The sequence below is a fragment of the Schistocerca piceifrons genome, chromosome 4, assembly GCF_021461385.2.
Source record: "Schistocerca piceifrons isolate TAMUIC-IGC-003096 chromosome 4, iqSchPice1.1, whole genome shotgun sequence".
NCBI classification, from domain to species: domain Eukaryota; kingdom Metazoa; phylum Arthropoda; class Insecta; order Orthoptera; family Acrididae; genus Schistocerca; species Schistocerca piceifrons.
The window spans coordinates 519,177,411-519,197,257 of NC_060141.1; the positions used below are offsets into that span (position 1 = coordinate 519,177,411).

At 43.3% G+C, this 19,847-nt stretch overlaps 1 protein-coding gene across 4 annotated transcripts in view; it reads left to right on the top strand.

The window, feature by feature from the left end:
* LOC124794680 (uncharacterized protein ZK1073.1) overlaps window positions 1–19,847 on the top strand; it is a 611,492-nt gene that overhangs the window by 494,007 nt on the left and 97,638 nt on the right. Inside the window, exon 1 of one of the 4 annotated variants that reach the window (XM_047258225.1) lies at window positions 1,156–1,191. The exons of the other annotated variants lie outside the window; for them this stretch is intronic. Within the exon in view, the coding sequence (XP_047114181.1) occupies window positions 1,171–1,191 (21 nt within the window). The 5' untranslated portion in view covers window positions 1,156–1,170. Of the gene's footprint in view, window positions 1–1,155; window positions 1,192–19,847 lie in introns of those variants that run through there. 4 annotated transcript variants of the gene reach the window in all.

The window sequence follows — 19,847 nt, forward strand, 5'->3', positions numbered from 1 at the left end:
CCGAAGCAGGATTCGAACCTGCGACCGTAGCAGTCGGTCGGCTCCAGACTGTAGCGCCTAGAACCGCACGGCCACTCCGGCCGGCGGGACGTAATTAGTTTGATACTTAACTTTAATCCATTAATGATGAACGTCGCTCTTGACGGTACATGATTCACAATATTATCTGTTCAGAATACATTCTTGAAGATATTTCGTATAGTAACTGAATACGGCGCCTTGCTAGGTCGTAGCAAATGACGTAGCTGAAGGCTATTCTAAACTGTCGTCTCTGCAAATGAGAGCGTATGTAGACAGTGAACCATCGCTAGCAAAGTCAGCTGAACAACTGGGGAGAGTGCTAGGGAGTCTCTCTAGACTAGACCTGCCGTGTGGCGGCACTCGCTCTGCAATGACTGATAGTGGCGACACGCCGGTCTGACGTATACTGACGGGCGGCGGCTGATTTAAAGGCTACCACCTAGCAAGTGTGGTGTCTGACGGTGACACCACACTGGCTCCCCAACACTTTTGCGATTATGGACGGTTATAGAGGCAGCATGGCTCACTATTTCTGCAGGGGACTTGCAACGACTTGTTCAGTCCATGCCACGTCGAGTTACTGCACTACGCTGGGCTAAAAGAGGTCAGACACATTATTGGGAGGTATCACATGACTTTTGTTACCTCTGTGTACAGTGTCCATTTCTTCACCTGTCGCAACATTCATTTGTCGACAGACACTAGCGTGCACATTGCTCAGGAGCAAGTGTCAGACGTTCATACGCAATTTTGCCTAGTATCGAGTATCGAATATTCTGTCGTGGGTATGTCTCACGACAGTACAGAATAAATAGACCCCAAGAGCAAGACCAGGAACTTTTCTCCCTTGTCTCGTGAACTGCCGCTGCTGACTGTGCTCCTGCCCTTCCGCCGTTTGGAGAGGTGGGCCTCCGCGGACGCACGCGGATCGTGCCCCAAAGCGTGGGTGCGCCGCGTCGTTATCTCGGGGCCTGGAGTGACCGCCGCTGCCGCCGCCGCCGTCGCCGCCACCCCTCGGAGCGACGCCCGCGCATGCGCGGTGGCCGCAGCGGCGCGCGCCCCCGTCCTGAGGCCTCCCGGTCACCAGTAGGCTGGCAGCGGCGGTGGTGGCAGGGGAGGCGGAAGATTCGCGGAGACTGGGGCGGCGCCATGGCGGCCGCGGACCTGGCGGTATGTAGCCGGGGCGCTGCGCGCTTTACGCACCGCTCCTAGCGAGCGATGGCTGCTCACGGCTCTTGAGCGAACCCAGCTGCGTCCGACCACTGTGCACTAAGCGGATCACGGTGGCTGGTAAATTTTCCACCGTCCCTTGATCTCTGTAATATTTTATACCACAGTGCCGTAATCAGCTTCAGCGAGACAATGTTCATCTGAGACGGTCAACAGATAAAGACAGGAATCTAGAGTTGTAATACTACCGTAGGGTATCACAAGTATGGTAGTTTTCCTGGTAGCTTTGGCCACTTTAGGTCGTAACCACGTTACTTATACGTTGTTTGTGTTGCATACTTACCGGGCGTTGCCTCATTTGGATCGCTACGTTTGCTACGAAATCAGCGTCTTACTGAAGTCCCACAGGAACGAGAAGCGTTGTACCGTCTAGAACCTGAGTGAGGATATACAGGGTGATCAAAAAGCCAGTATAAATTTGAAAACAGAATAAATCACGGAATAATGTAGATAGAGAGGTACAAATTGACACACATGCTTGGAATGACATGGGGTTTTATTAGAACCAAAAAAATACAAAAGTTCTTAAAATATCAGACAGATGGCGTTTCATCTGATCAGAATAGCAATAATTAGCATAACAAAGTAAGACAAAGCAAAGATGATGTACTTTACAGGAAATGCTCAATATGTCCACCATCATTCCTCGACAATAGCTGTAGTCGAGAAATAATGTTGTGAACAGCACTGTAAAGCACGTCCGGAGTTATGGTGAGGCATTGGCGTCGGATGTTGTCTTTCACCATCCCTAGAGATGTCGGTCGATCACGATACACTTGCGTCTTCAGGTAACCTGGGGACCTGGGAGCCCAAGTATGACGAAAGTGGCGGCTGAGCACACGATCATCACCAAACGACGCGCGCAAGAGATCTTTCACGCGTCTAACAATAGTTTTTTTTGTTCTAATAAATTCCCATGTCATTTCAAGCATGTGTGTCAATTTTTACCTCTCTATCTACATTATTCCGTGATTTATTCAGTTTTCAAATTTATACTGACTTTTTGATCACCCTGTATATTCTCACTCAGGTTCTAGACGGTACAACGCTTCTCGCTCCTGTGGGACTCCAGTTTATTAAGTTTTCAAATTTATACTGACTTTTTGATCACCCGGTATACCATATTTCTATATCCATAAACAACTGTCGCACTTATCGATAATAACAAAAAACTCTTGCGTTTGATCGTGATGAATATCTTACTATGGATTACAAAAACAGCAATAGTAATGTAGATTTTTTAATGTTTCTGAATGTAAACAGTACTTGCATCGGAAGTAACTGATTTGGATACTTAAAAGCGCTGAAATTATACCATAAACTAATTTTTATTGCTTATAAAATGCAATTTATATTTTGTAGGGATACTGAATACGCAGCGGACTGACACTGGATGAAGTGCGGTTCTAATGATATGTAAAACAAACAAATAAAAATGAAATAAAGAGAAGTCGCGGCTCCCAGTTTCTCTCTCACATGTTCATTTATGTTTCTTTCTCTACTGCTGCTACTAATACTAACGCCTACGCCACCATTTACTACTTCATTTATCTATTGTATTAAAACTAAAGAATAGTTTTGGTCACGTGGGATTAGCCGAGCGGTCTGGGGCGCTGCAGTCGTGCACTGCGCGGCTGATCCTGGCGGAGGTTCGAGTCCTCCCTCGGCCATGGATGTGTGTGTGTTTGTTCTTAGGATAATTTAGGTTAAGTAGTTGTAAGCTTAGGGACTGATGACCTTAGCAGTTAAGTCCCATAAGATCTCACACACATTTGAACATTTTTTGAATAGTTTTGGTAGGGAGCAACTCTAAAGGAAACAAATGTTCATTACAGAATCTATAAAAATTACCGTGTAGCCACCTACATCAGATTATGACCCTTGTGTTCTTCAGTTCGAAGATTGGTTTCATGCAACTCTGGACGCCAGTCTACTGTGTTCAAGCCTCTTCGCATCGGAATAGCACTGGAACCTACATCCAACTGAACCTGCCTACGGCATTTATCCCCTTGTCTCATTTCACAGTTTTTCCCATCACATTTCTGTCGACGACCAAACTGATTCCTTTATGCCTCGGGGTGTCTCCTATCAACTGATCCCTCCTTTTAGTCAAATTTTGCCATAAATGACTGTTTTCCCTAATTCGATTCAGTACCTTCTTATTATTGGCTCGCTCTGTCATTCTACTCTTCAAAAAGCATATGTTCGCTGCTTCCCTGAACGGTAGGGGGCATGATGAGATAGGTGGTTCATGGGCATATCGTGATGTGGACACATTAAACAATGAAGTTATTGGAAACTAGCAATAATTAATAATATTAAAGCAATGTAAGTTTTTATCTATTGACACTCTGAAGATGATCAATGCCTGGTGGGAAAATGGTTACGGCATTGTGAAATGCTCGTGCGACTGTGCCGTTAAAATAAAAAAGTCAACAACAAAATCAGTCAATAACTTGAAGTCCAAAGATAGTACGTCATATTTTTTTTCCAAACATCCCTCTGGCTGTCTTAGGGGCTGTCGTACTCTTATGCGCCTGTACCTGCTTGCGAACTGGATCATGCTGTAGTGTTGCGCAGTTTGTGAACCGAAACTCAAGAGCTGTCGGACCCAACATGTTCTCGGTACCGTCGAGCTCTGACGGCGAGTATTCGAGTACCAAATCCGAGAAGAACAATTCCCTTTTCACGTTGTGGGGATCGGTTCGTGTCGGCAGCTCTCGAGAACGGACCGGTAACAGTTTGTTGTTCTCGTAAAAGTTGTCGAATCTCGTTTGTTTCCAGCTGCGTCTTACTAAGGAGGTTTTGGCAACGGATTTCACTCTTTCACTTCTTATACAAGAAAAAACCAATATTTAATTAAAAGATGTATCTATATAAAAAGAATTTGATCATGGATACTTTGTATTCGCATCAACATAACCCCTTAGGATTTCGCTAAAACTTAATATTAAAAATGGTTATGAAAACACAAGAGGATCAAACTTTTTGAAACAAATTTCTAATGAAAATACTGACGTCGTTTAATTTTACAAATTAATTTTAGAGTTATGCAAAAAGTAAAGCTGTCATCAAGCCGAATGTTACATTGAACACCACAATGTTTTAAAAGGCATCTTTCTGTTGGAAGTTGTATGGCGTTCCCTTCCTTCGACCTTTGAGCTGACTCACCAAGCCAGTTAGAGCAAGACCAACAGATTAAGTGGACTCCGAACCCTGATGGTACTTGGCATTTTGCCTGTCAACAAACATTGTCGGAGGTGAAAGAAATGATAGGTGACAGATAAAAATTTTAGGACACAACTATAAAACTTGCCAAGATATCAACGCTACCATCTGACGATGAGCACAGGCTGAAACTAGTAAAGGATCAATAAAATCGTTTCTAAAAGAAACATGTGGCTGGTTACATTGTTTCCTACAGTGTAATTAAACCAAGTGTTAGAGATGATTAACTTATGCTCTGCGGAAAATACTACCATGCGGCTTCCTGTTTCATTCCCTTCCACCATTCCATATTCTCTTATTATTTTTCCTTCTTTTCCTTTCCTACTATCGAATCCATAATAAATTTTCCTCTTACTTAACTATCCGAATAACTACTTTTATCTCATCACACATGCTCTCTGTCTCTTCATCGTCTGCGGGGTTACTTGGCATATATGAACTTGTACTACTGTCGTGGCTGTCGGATTCGTCCGTCTTGACAACGATAATCTGCTCACTTAACAGTTCATGGACGCTTACCCGCAATCCTATTTTATTATTCGTTATTAGACGTACTCCTGAATTACCCCTATCTGATTTTGTATTTTTAACCCTGTACTCACCTGATTGGAAATCCTGTTCAATCTGTCACCGAACTTCATTAATTCCCACTATATCTAACTTCAACCTATCCTTTTCGCTTCTTAAATTTTCTAACTTACCTATCCGATTAATGAATCTAAAATTCCACGCTGCGATCCGTGGAATACCAGTTTCGTTTTTCCTGATGACGACATCTTCCTGAGTAGTCCCCGACCAGCGATCCGAAAGGGGGACTACTTCACTTCCAGAATATTTTGCCCAAGAAGATGCAGTTCTCATTTAACCATGCAGTAGAGCTGCATGCACTCGGCAAAGTAACGGCTGTAGTTGCCTCTTGCTTTCATCCGTTCGCAGGTGATGTTACAAGGTCAGATCAGTTAATCATTTAGAGTGTTGCCCCTGAAACTGTTGGCAAGACTGCTTCTCCTCTTGGGGAACCAGGGGTTAGTCTGGCCTTTCCACAATTACCCATTCGTTGTGTTCGCACCTACGGTGTGAATATTTATACAGTTGAGGCGCACATGCCACCCCACCTAGGCAAGGTTCGTAGTTCACGGAGGGTTTTTTTTGTGGGGGGGGGGGGGGGAGAAATATGATCATCTACAGAGAATGTGTTACCAGCTATCTTGGTATAAATATCTTTATTCGTTAGTCAAACTCACAACGTTCGGTCAACTGCTATTACGGATTTCAGTATTACTATTTCATTGTAAGACAGACGCCTTATTATTAAAAAACAGACTGTCTTCGACAGCTTTTTAGCGAAACCTGTGGAATGGTAGCAGGAGACACCTTCATGTCTAACCGGCAATAGCACTGCGATTGTGACTGTTAAATAAAGCATTTGTACGTTATTTGAAATCACCAACCCTTTGCCCATACAACTTGGGTGACTATACTGGTGTGTACAAATTCATTTATTAGTTCTAGAATTAATAATAAATTTTATCGCTTAAGCTGAAACTACTCTTTCAGAATCTACACCAAAGTGCCCCCTTACCAATTCGACGGTGAAATTTGACTGAAGTTGGTAATAATCCTGCACGGGTAGGACAACCTTGCAGGTTCGAATTCTGGCAGGGCAAGATGTTTTAATGTGTCACGAAGCCTCACTGCGGTGCAGACTGGAGAGTGAAAATTTCACTATGGAAAGCGAATTCAATTTTCTATCTTTCACAGTGCGTGGTCAACTCATGCGGCAACCACCGGCTTTTAAAGCTGCTCGGATAGCATCAAGTAGTACTGCTGAAGATAAGAATTTAATACTCCATACAATTTACTGTTACGTGGATAGTGTGATAGTGAGGCACAGAATCGCGAACTTCAAGGAATCGAGAAGTCCGTTCTAGAGAACCAAAAAACGAACTAAGTATAATACGTTTACGAGTACAACCTAGATGCTAGGGGTATCACATGCTTCAACCACACAAAAGCTTGTTCTCCTAAGAGTTCTTGGGTTTCAGATGTGTATCCAACGTATCTCTGCACATAACGTGGATTTTCATTCATGTGCTGCGCTTCTATGTAAAACAGTCTTAAGTAAATGAAGCATAGCTACAGCCAATTATGATGTGAATTGTTACGATAACATCAAAATAAAAAATAATGTTTATTTTATTGATGTGTTTTCTTTGTTATGGTTCAAATGGCTCTGAGCACTATGGGACTTAACATCTATGGTCATCAGTCCCCTAGAAGTTAGAACTACTTAAACCTAACTAACCTAAGGACAGCACACAACACCCAGTCATCACGAAGCAGAGAAAATCCATGACCCCCGCCGGGAATCGAACCCGGCAACCCGTGCGTGGGAAGCGAGAACGCTACCGCACGACCACGAGCTGCGGACTTGTTTGTTATGCTTTCCTTTATAATGTGGTTTTAAAGATACTATTCTCGATTTAAAAAAAAACCATTCGTTCTCTTACTTCAGTCTCACACTTTATAGATGGCCCCATTACATACAGTGTCCATTTATAATTGAGGTTAATTTCAAACTGAAAAATTAATTCGCACTTGTTTATAGGATAATGGTAGCTAGACTAAACAAAAATCAAGACACGTTCGTTGGATTTGTCGGCCTGGAAAAAGCGTTCGACGATGTCAAATAGTGCGAGATCTTCGAAATTCTGCGAAAAATTGGGTTAAGCTATATGAAAAACGGGTAATAACAATGTGTACATGATCAAAAATGGTTCGAATGACTCTAAGCCCTATGGGGCTTAACATCTGAGGTCGTAAGTCCCCTAGACTTAGAACTACTTAAACCTAACTAACCTAAGGACATCACACACATCCATGCTCGAGGCAGGATTCGAACCTGCGACCTTAGCAGCAGCGCGGTTCCGGACTGAAGCGCCTAGAACCTTTCGGCCACGGCGGCCGGATGTGTACAAGATCAAAAGAGAAAAAAATAAGAGAGGAAGACCAAGAATGAAGTGTTCGACTTATTATTATTATTATTTCTAAAAAATTTGTTTCTGGCTACAGTATTTCTTACAGTGTAATCTACGAATACAGCTGCGTTCTCCTCTAACTACTGTACATAAAATAACTCGGTTTAAGATTCATGAAAGAAGGCTATATACATGGAAGAGAACTGGAGACACTGGAAGTTTTCGGTTGATTATATAATGGTGAAACAGAGATTTCAGAACCGGAGTTTAAAGTGTAAGACATTTCCAAGAGAAGATGTAGGCTCTGACCATAATTTATTGTTTATGAACAGTAGGAACTGAAGGAACTGCGAAACGGTAGGAAATCAAGGAGATGGGACTTGTTATTGAGTCCTGCTCGACCAGGTCGGATTATAGGAAGACATCGAAGCTATTCAGAGGCGGGCTATTAGAGCAACACTCTAGTATTACGGAGATGCTTCGGGAATTGCAACGGGAATTCGTGCAGGGAAGGCGACGTTCTTTTCGGGGAACACTGTTGAGGAAATTCAGAGAGCCGGCATTTGAAGGTGACTGCAGACCGATTTCGCTGCCGCTGATAGCCAACTAGTCTGCGGAAGTTTGTTTCACATACAACTGGAAACGCCTTATCAACATGACTAATCGCTCTTGGATATCTGATAATGGATAAATTCTGAAACGCGGCTTATGAACAATAAAGTCAATCCTTGCCCGATGTTTGACTTTTTCCATTGCGACGCAGTCAGCCTGAATTCAGAACTGCTTGTTGTTTTAATTTCAAGTCTGGCATCGGATACCAAATGACATAATAAATATTTTCGGTAATATAATTACAAATTAACAATTTCCGGATTTTTTGCTTTGCTCATACTGTTAAACCTTCCTTCTTGCCAAATTTTATGATGTAGGCCAACGGGAAGTAACCTATAGGTTTTAATGAGTGAGTTTACGAGTATTAAAATATGTGAAGTAAGTAGCCGTATCTTTTTAATGCATAGACTGAGAAGCTTCAACGTTTTTCGTCTCCAAGAGACCATAGACCTCAGTATGTGACATAAATTTCAACTTGGTACGTCTACAAGTTCCTGCGAAAAAGGGTTTTTAACAATCGAACAGTCACATAGACCGGCAGACAACAAAGTGATCCTGTAAGTGTTCCGATTATATCTACACTGTTACAAAACCCTAAAAACAGCTAAGCCAAATCGTAAACAGCCTACGAGTAAAGAAAATGTAGCATTGTAATACCTATACATTTCGCCAAAAAAACACGCTTAACAGGCATTTGTCTGAGAATAGAGAGATCATTGACATGTTTTCCGACGTGATTCAAGTAATCTGAGCGCTGGGTCCCACGCTTTATTGAAACTCAAGCCTTTGCCCCTGCAGAATGAATTGTCTGCAACTCAAATCTCGTTAGCTTCCTTATTACACTTGCAAGAAATTCGTGTTGTTGTCCTATTCAAACTGAAGCACGGTCTACCTTCTCAAGGGTTTTTATGTTATTTGACTGGTCATGAAGCTTCATCATTATCATCACATCATCATCATAGTAATCCACATTCATGGATTAGGTTCGAGGAGCCAGTTCCGCTTTCAGCTTCTTAGCTCCGTAGTTTCATACACTATGTGATCAAAACTATACGGACACCTGGCTGAAGATGACTTACAAGGTCGTAGCGCCCTCCATCGGCAATGCTGGAATTCAATATGGTGCTGGCCCACCCTTAGCCTTGATGACTGCTTCCACTCTCGCAAGCATACGTTCAATCAGGTGCTGGAAGGTTTCTTGGGGAATGGCAGCCCGTTCTTCAGGGAGTGCTGCACTGAGGAGAGGTATCGATGTCGGTCGGTGAGGCCTGGCACGAAGTCGGCGTTCCAAACATCCCAAAGGTGTTTTATAAGGTTCAGGTCAGGACTCTGTGCAGGTCAGTCCATTAACGAATTGCACTTCAACAGTGGGAAGAAAGAAGGTGCTTAAAACAGCAATGTAATCCTCTGCAGACGCAAAACAACGAGGGGTGCAAGCCCCCTCCATGAAAAACACGACCACACCATAACACGACCGCCTCCGAATTTTACTGTTGGCATTACACACGCTGGCAGATGACGTTCACCGGGCATTCGCCATACCCACACCCCGCCATCGGATCGCCACATTCTGTACCGTAATTCGTCACCCCACACAACGTTTTTCCACTGTTCAGTAGTCCAGTTTTTACGAGGCGTCGTTTGGCATTTACCAGCGTGATGTGTGGCTTATGAGCAGCAGCTCGACCATGATATCCGTTTTCTCACCTTCCGCCTAACTTTCATAGTACTTGCAGTGGATCCTGATGCAGTTTAGAATTGCTGTGTGATGGTCTGGATAGATGTCTACCTATTACACATTACGACCCTCTTCAACTGTCGGCGGTCTCTGTCAGTCATTAGACGAGGTCGGCCTGTACGCTTTTGTGCTGTACGTGTCCCTTCACATTTCCAATTCACTATCACATCGGAATCAGTGGACCTAGGGATGTTTAGGAGTGTGTAAATCTCGCGTACAGACGTATGACACAAGTGACAGCCAAACACCTGACCACGTTGGAAGACCGTGAGTTCCGCGGAGCGTCCCATGACTACTGAGGTCGCTGATACGTAGTACCTGGCAGCAAGTGGTTGCACAATGCATCTAATATGAAAAACGTATGTTTTTGCGAGTGTCCGGATACTTTTAATCACATAGTATAGGTCGACCTATGTCCCTTACCCCTTGGGTATATAGCAAAACTTTTTTTAGCATATCTGCCTTCTTGCATTCTGTTTATATCATCCTCTCATTTCTGCTTGTACGTGTCGGCTTTCTCTGTTGCTGCAAATATTTTAAGCTCATTTCTGATATCTTAGTTTTTTTGATTTGGCCTGAGAAATTTCATTTCTGAAGTCAATTTTCTATTAATGTCTTTCTTGTTTGTTATTCAACAGCTAGTGTTTTGAAGAATTTCGATTGCGTTTCTTTAGTTGTCATTTTGTATAATGTTCTTTTTGTTATTGTATAGACACCTTGAAATTTTGCCGTTTTATTCTTCACATCTTTATCATGATCAGTAGATATGTCACAGCCTTGTAACTAAAATGACTTACTCGCTCGATTATTTTGTTTTCTGTCACTATTTTTGAACGCACCTGCTATTTTGCTCGGAATGCCATTATTTTTGTCTTTTCTACTCATATTTTGCATTGAATAAAACTGGAGAAAATACTGCAACATTGTTTCACTGTATAAGCTTTTTATGCCCCGCATCCAATGTTGCGCAGCGATTTCATTTTCTTGTAATATTGACCAGAATTTAATTCTGATTAATCTGTCAAAAGATTTAACACAGACGGTGAATACTATTTGTGCCTCATTATTAAATTCTTTTATTTATCATATCCCCAAAGTGAATATATTTTTTGTTTTTCTTTGGTTGCTTCTTCTTTTTTGCGACTATGTTCCGATGCGCTAGTGAGAAACTATTGGCTTTATTATAGTTGTATAGACGGAACACGTCTACATGTATATAGACGTAACTGAGGAACGATTTGACTTTGAACATCCGCAGGGTGTGCTAACATTCAGTGCGCAGACTACCATGGGCGATACAGGAGACAAAAACAAATATATTTCGTAAAACAACTGTGCGCCGGAAAACCATAATGCGTGAGCACAGAGACAGCGTAGATAATACACGAGTGGAGCAGATAAAAGTCGTTGTGTCTAACGTTGTTACACCAAACATTAGTTTGAGATATGTAGTATGTTTGGAAGATATACTCTTCGACACACGGCTTGCGAGAAACGCCGCGCGGGGTAGCCGCACGGTCTCAGGTGCCATGCCACGGTTCGCGCGCCCCCCCCCCCTCCCCCCTCCTCATCAGAGTTCGAATCCTCCCTCGGGAATGAGTGTGTGTGTTTTCCTCAGTGTAAGTTAGTTTAAGTTGGATTAAGTAGAATGTAAGCCTATGGACCGATGATCTCAGCAGTTTGGTCCGATAGGAACTTACCACAAATTTCCAAATTTTCGCGAGAAATACGGGCCCTGTTTAATAAGTCACGGCTGCAAAATACTAACGCGAATTCTTCACAGACGAATGGAAAAACTGGTAGAAGCCGACCTCGGGGAAGATCAGTTTGGATTCCGTAGAAAGGTTGGAACACGTGAGGCAATACTGACCCTACGGCTTATCTTAGAAGCTAGATTAAGAAAAGGCAAACCTACGTTTCTAGCATTTGTAGACTTAGAGAAAACTTTTGACAATGTTGACTGGAATACTCTATTTCAAATTCTGAAGGTGGTAGGGGTAAAATACAGGGAGCGAAAGGCTATTTACAATTTGTACAGAAAGCAGATGGCAGTTATAAGAGTCGAGGGACATGAAAGGGAAGCAGTGGTTGAAAGGGAGTGAGACAGGGTTGTAGCCTCTCCCCGATGTTATTCAATCTGTATTAAGCAAGCAGTAAAGGAAACAAAAGAAAAATTCGGAGTAGGTATTAAAATCCATGGAGAAGAAATAAAAATTTTAAGGTTCGCCGATGACATTGTAATTCTGTCAGAGACAGTAAAGGACTTGGGAGAGCAGTTGAACGGAATGGACAGTGTCTTGAAAGTAGGATATAAGATGAACATCAACAAAAGCAAGGCCGACCGGAGTGGACGAGCGGTTCTAGGCGCTTCAGTCTGGAACCGCGCGACCGCTACGGTCGCAGGTTCGAATCCTGCCTCGGGCATGGATGTGTGTGCTGTCCTTAAGTTAGTTCGGTTTAAGTAGTTCTAAGTTATAGGGGACTGATGACCTCAGATGTTAAGTCCCATAGTGCTCGGAGCCATTTGAACCATTTTGAACAAAAGCAAAACGAGGATAATGGAATGTAGTCGAGTTAAATCGGGTGATGCTGAGGGAATTAGATTAGGGAATGAGACACTTAAAGTAGTAAAGGAGTTTTGCTATTTGGGGAGCAAAATAACTGATGATGGTCGAAGTAGAGAGGATATAAAACGTAGACTGGCAATGGCAAGGAAAGCGTTTCTGAAGAAGAGAAATTTGTTAACATCGAGTATAGATTTAAGTGACAGGAAGTCGTTTCTGAAAGTATTTGTATGGAGTGTAGCCATGTATGGAAGTGAAACATGGACGATAAATAGTTTGGACAAGAAGAGAATAGAAGCTTTCGAAATGTGGTGCTACAGAAGAATGGTGAATATTAGATGGGTAGATCACATAACTAATGAGGAGATATTGAATAGAATTGGGGTGAAGAGGAGTTTGTGGCACAACTTGACTAGAAGAAGGGATCGGTTGGTAGGACATGTTCTGAGGCATCAAGGGATCACCAATGTAGTATTGGAGGGCAGCGTGGAGGGTAAAAATCGTAAGCAGATTCAGAAGGATGTAGGCTGCAGTACGTACTGGGAGATGAAGCAGCTTGCACAGGATAGAGTAGCATAGAGAGCTGCATCAAACCAGTCTCAGGACTGAAGACAACAACAAAAACAACAACAACGGGCCCTGCAACGAACTTGTGACGTCACACTAGTGGGCTTGTCTGCCACACTTTGCGAACGCTCGATTCCGTTCAGGACCCCGGGAAAGCAATTATGTAATTGAAAAAATGCTCAAATGTGTGTGAATTCCTAAGAGACCAAACTGCAGGTTATCGGTCCCTACACTTACACACTACTTCAACTATCTTATGCTAAGAACAACACACACACACCCATGCCCGAGGGAGGACTCGAATCTCCGGCGGGAGGGGCCGCGCAATCCTTGACATGGCGCCTCAAACCGCGAGGCCATTCCGCGCGGCGGAATTGAAAAGGTACCCACTAAAGGTCTTAACTTCGTCCTATGCTGTCGAGAGCTTGCATACATTTACATGCAAACTCGTCTAAAATAGTTGCTCCCTGCCGGAGGCGGCTCCTGGCACTCGTCGTGTTACATGCCGTGGCGTAGGCGCCAAGACCTATCTTTCTCATGGGCCTCGCTTCGACACTGACTCACTAAACAGCAGGTAGCACTTGTGCCTGCATAACAGTTGCAGTGTCAACATGGAGCGCGATACACATCGGGAACTGCGAGACATACATTTTGTTTACGGTACGGCTGAAGCAATAGTCGAAGAGCCCAGAGAATGTACAGTTCATGCAGACAGTCGTGAACACCGTAAACACGATACGCAATACACTCCGCGCAGTCGATGTCAAGCGTCGGATGTGTTACCATCAAGTCAGGTGGAGCGGTCCACTTGTAGAGAATAAAAGGTGATAGTGTCTATCAGTTAATGAAGAAAGAAGCAGGCGCTGATCCAATTACCAGCCGGGTAGGAGATTTTCTCTGCTCGGGGACTGGGTGCTGTGTTGTCTTTACTTTCGTATTGACACAGCTGACATTCCAGTGCTGAGCTGACTGAATGGGCAACTCGTGACAGCCAATACTTTGAAAAAAAAAAAACAAGAAAGAAGCTGTTCTAGGCGATCCATTGAAACTTAGCTCCACATTGAAAGAAGTGGCCGAGCAACTGATGTATCGTTAACTCCCGTTCGGCGAATCAAGAGAGAACTGTGGAGACTCCAGACAGGTGAATCCTCAATATTTCAACGCCTCACAAATGGGCCAGAAGGTCTTGGAGGGCCAGTTTTGACAGTTCCTGACGAACAATTCGTTCTCTGCGCGCTGAATTATTACTACATTACAGATAAAAGAAAACGCACTTTGAAGTAAATTCATAAAAAGTTATTGAGATTAATAAAATTTAGAAGTATGAAAATACTTCGTAAGAAGATGACAAATAACCTAAAAGTTCTCCAGGAATAAAGTAGTATCAGGGCAAAACGAATTGCTCACTTAAAAAGTATCCGGGAGTACAGACTTGGTGCCGTCCAATTGTCTATATGGACGAAAAATACGTTGACCGAAAAAAATTACAACACCAAGAAGAGCTGTGCGTCATAAACGAAAGTTGGTAGGCGTGCTTCTACGTCTTAAAGATGATATCTATTCACATTTCGTGCCAGTCGCATAAGAGTGGCGCAAGTAAGCCCACTATGGCGATGCAAATCAGGTTTTCTTTAGATGCACACTGTAACGGTCGTGAGCATTAGTTACCTTTTCAATGGACTTGGTAAGTTAATGATAGTCAAGAATGCCTTTAAGGCGACAAAGACACCATTATCAACACCTTGCTGAGTTAGGACTACGAGAAGCTGGATGATCCTTCTGCGATACTGCAGAAAGACTTGGTAGCCACTGTACATGATTGCTGGCAGCGGTGATCACAAGAATGTACGGTCGCAAGAACACTGGGCTCCGGACGGCCACGTGGCACTACCGAAAAGGAAGACCATCGTGTTCGGCGTATGGCTCTGGCGCATTGTACTTTATCTGCAGCAGCAATTTGATCAGCAGTTGGCACCGTAGTGACAACGCGAACTGTTAGAAGTAGGTTACTTCAAGGACGACTCCGAGCCAAACGTCCTGTACCGTGCATTCCACTGACCCCAAACCACATTCATTTGCGACTTCAGTGGTGTCAAGCGAGAGCTCGTTGGAGGGCAACGTGGAGGTCTGTCGTGTTTCCCGATGAAAGCTGGTTCTGCCTCGCTGTCAGATAAGGTCGAGTGTTGTTTAGAAGGAGGCCAGTTTAGGGCCTGCAACCACCCTGTCTGCTTGCTGGACACTCTGGACTTACACCTGGAGGTGTGGTCTGGTCCGCAATTTTTTTATGACAGCCTGAGCACTCTCGTAGCTATCACACCAAATACCTTCAAGTTTATACGTCAGTCCAGTGATTCGAATTGTTGTACTGCCATTTATGAAGAGCATTCCAGGGGGTGTTTTCCAACTGGATAACGCTGTCCCACATACCGCATTTATAATACAACACACTCTACTGAGTGTCAATATGTTGCCTTAGCCCACTCGATCACCAGATCTGGCTCCAATAGAGCACATATGGGACATCACCGGACGACAGCTCCAGCGTCACCCACAAACAGCATTAATCACTCCTATATTGACCGACCAAGTGCAACAGGCATGGAACTCATTCAGACAAACTGACATCTGGCACCTGTACAACACAATGAATGCACGTTTGCGTGCCTGCATTCAACATTTTGGCGGTTGCACCGGTTATTAATGTACCAGCACTTCACATTTGCAATGGCTTATCTCGCGCTTACGTTAACCTGTGATCTTGCAATGTTAAATACACTACTGGCCATTAAAATAGCTACACCAAGAAGAAATGCAGATAACAAACGGGTATTGATTGGACAAATAGATTATACTGGAACAGACATGTGATTACATTTTCACGAAATTTGGACGCATAGATCATGAGTAATCAGTACCCAGAACAACATCCTCTGCCCCTAATAACGGCCTTGATATGCCTGGGCATTGAGTCAAACAGAGCTTGGATGGCGTGTACAGGTTCAGTTGCCCATGCAGCTTCAACAAGATACCACAGATCATCAAGAGTAGTGAAAGGCGTATTGTGACGGGCCAGTTGCTCGGCCACCATTGACCATGCGTTTTCAATTGGTGAGAGATCTGGAGAATGTGCTGACCAGGGCAGCAGTCGAACATTTTCTGTATCCAGAAAAGCCCGTACATGACCTGCAACATGCGGTCGTGCATTATCTTGCTGAAATGTAGGGTTCCGCAGGGTTCGAATGGAGGGTAGAGCCACGGGTCGTAACACATCTGAAATGTAACGTCCACTGTTCGAAGGGCCGTCAATGCGAACAAGAGTTGACCGAGCCGTGTAACCAGTGGCAGCCCATACCATCACGCTGGGTGATACGCCAGTATGGTGATGACGAATACGCGCTTCCAATGTGCGTTCACCGCGATGTCGCCAAACACGGATGCGACCATCATGATGCTGTAAACAGAACCTGGATTCATCCGAAAAAAATGGCGTTTTGCCATTAGTGCACCCAGGTTCGTCGTTGAGTACACCATCGCAGGCGCTCGTGTCTGTGATGCAGCGTCAAAGGTAACCGGAGCCATGGTCTCCGAGCTGATAGTCCATGCTGCTGCAAACGTCATCGAACTGTTCGTGCAGATGGTTGTTATCTTGCAAACGTCCCCATCTGTTGACACAGGGATCGAGACGTGGCTGCACGATTCGTTACAGCCATGCGGATAAGATGCCTGTCATGTCGACTGCTAGTGATACGAGGCCGTTGGGATCTAGCACGGCGTTCCGTATTACCCTCCTGAACCCACCGATTCCATATTCTGGTAACAGTCATTGGATCTCGACCAACGCGAGCAGCAATGTCGCGATACGATAAACCACAATCGCGATAGGCTACAATCCGACCTTTATCAAAGTCGGAAAGATGATGGTACGCATTTCTCCTCCTTACACGAGGCATCACAACAACATTTCACCAGGCAACGCCGGTCAACTGCTGTTTGTGTATGAGAAATCGATGGAAACTTTCCTCATGTCAGGACGTTGTAGGTACGCCACCGGCGCCAACCTTGTGTGAATACTCTGAAAAGCTAATCATTTGCATATCACAGCATCTTCTTCCTGTCGGTTAAATTTCGCGACTGTATCACGTCATCTTCGTGGTGTAGCGATTTCGATAGCCAGTAGTGTATGTTGCCTACAGAAATGTAACCACGAAATTTCATTACTCTACATTAAATATTTTTTAGTACTGTGATTTTTTTCCGCCGGTGTATTTATACTTCCCACGCAGCATCGTACGGATGGAGTGACAATTAAATACAGGGTGTGTTGAAGCCTTTTTCGAAAGGAAGCACAATTATCATCATCCATGATGGCGGGGAGGACGGTTTTGTATCGAATGCCTACGTAAGGTTTATATCTGGGCAGAAAACAGGGGATTATGACAACGATGTGGTCTTTTTAAATTATAAAAAGTGACTCAGGGAGAGATTAATACCTAATATACCCACAATCCCTTTTACACGTGGCGTTTCTTACCGCAATAAGCTACTACTCACGCTTCAACATCAAACTCCACGAGGAGAGAAATGATGTTCTGGTTAACAGAAGGGAATTCCTTTCAACGATGGCAGGCCCCAGTTGAATTCGTTAATCAAAATGAACAATCCAGGCCAGGGTACTTATGAAATAGACAGTATAGTAGCGTAACATGGGCATACTGTGTTACGACTTCCGCCATACCATCCAGAATTGAATCGTTTGGTGCTGCTGCGGGCATGAATCAATAACGCCGTTTCTGAACGTATCGTGAGATTCGAATGGGCACGTTATTAAAACTTATAGATGAACAAATTGCTTCCGTGACAAAAGAAGATTGGAAGAAACGCTGTGAGCACGTAAAGAAAATTGAAGAGCAGTATATTTCAAGTGCTGATTTACTGGACCAAGCGCTGGAGATGTGTTTTGTGTGTGAAAATAGTGACAGCGAAAGACCGGTGGTATTATGTCAAACGATGAATTGTTTTATTTGTAATGTGCAGTTGTGGAGGCAATTACTCTAAAGGTCTGTGAACTTCTTAAAAGTGAAGCTGCTGTTCCCAGCCAGTCTCTGCGTTTCACCTGGCTAGGCTTGAAAAGTAGACCCGCTTACATTTTCTTATCTGTGCTCGTGCTGCCTGTAAGCCCTTTCTTTGGTCGTCCGCTGCTCTGCAATGCTTCTTCCCCTGTCATGCATGGCCCCTTCTGCGCATACGAGTGTTCGCCTCTGTTTGCACGAAGTATAGTATGAACATTTGCCTGCAAGTAGACGTCACATTATCGTACATTTATTGCAGTACATTCTCGACCCGGAAACACCGGCACATCGATGGTAAGCAGGACTAATACGGGAAGACCGCTGTCGGTGTTTACAGCTAACGTTGAGGAAGAAGTCCTGTTACATTTTGAGAACAATCCAGAGACAAGCACACAAATAACTGCTGCTGTGTTCGCTATTTAAACGTTTATTACAATAACGTGAAAAAAATTGAAGTACATCGGAAAGATACGTATTAAAAATATTTATATATTAAAGAATTATGCACCTGAAAACACGCCTGTAATAGATTTCAACGTTCCATCAGAATTTCGAAGCAATCGATTAAGAACTTTCGGAGATTAACGATTTTGAACGAACCGACTTATATATTTTTATAACGTTTCGCCTTTTGTTACATGTATGTATCACATATATATACATATATATAGCAGATGGCATTTTAGTAGGTATATAAAAGAACTTGAGATTTCGACTGCAACGTTGTGTCAAAATTTCAAAGCATCCGTGAAGAAGTTTCGGAGACTTGAGATCTTGAAGAAACGAACATATACATTTGTACTTATATTCACAAATCCCCGCAAGTTTTTGACCGCCTGCTTTGAAATCTGGGCACAACATTCCACATCGGTACACGCGCGTGTTTTTATTTACTCGTTTTTAAAAATTTGTGGAACACATACATTTATACAGAATAACAGAAAAACGTTACAAAAAACTCAAAACGTTGCATATACATATATTACACATCATATTTTAAAGAATTAGGAACCTAAAACAATGCCTGTATAAAAATACAACGTTTTGTCAATATTTCAAAGGAATCGGTCAAGAACTTTCGTAGATACACAGTTTTGAACAAAACGAACATTTACTTTTTTATTTATGTAGACAGATAGGTAGCTAGATGTTAAAGGTAGCTTTCAAATTGTAATTGCCTCACATGACCTGAGATAGCGTTTATATGCTGGGTCAATGCACTGTCAAATAAATAACAAAAAATTAACTTACCAGTGAGCAGGCAGGTATTTCACCTTATTGAGTCGACTGGAGAAAGACGGTTGATTGTTTTGACGCGATGAGTACAGCCGTGCGTTGATCAGCAAGTTGCTGAAATAGGGACTCTTTTTGTGAATGACGATTCACTGTCCAATATTCCGAAGATGTTTACATTTCAGATCCGCTCCTACAACCAGTTAGGCAAAATGCAGCACACAGGTGAGATGGCTGGCCCACTGATTGACTGCTCGCATCTTACGCGAAAAAGAACCTACGAAAGTGTGAGAAAAATTTATTACCTCTTTCTCTGCTGCGTGTAGCATTAACACTCATGTTCAACCACAACATCTTGGAACGGGGAGACTCATATTTGCTGATAGTGCTGCAGTTACCGCACAAGGAGGAAGTTTCGCAGACTTTGAGGCAATATTGACTGGCCTTCTTCAGTCTTAACTATATGCTGCCCCCATAACCACCTCAGTTCGGTAAATACGAACGTTTCGGTGTCACTTTCACATTAGAGAGGTGAAATGGCAGTTAAAGGGGGTGTGGAATGGAGTTGAACTAGGTTGCTGTGACAATTCAAATGTACTCGGACGTC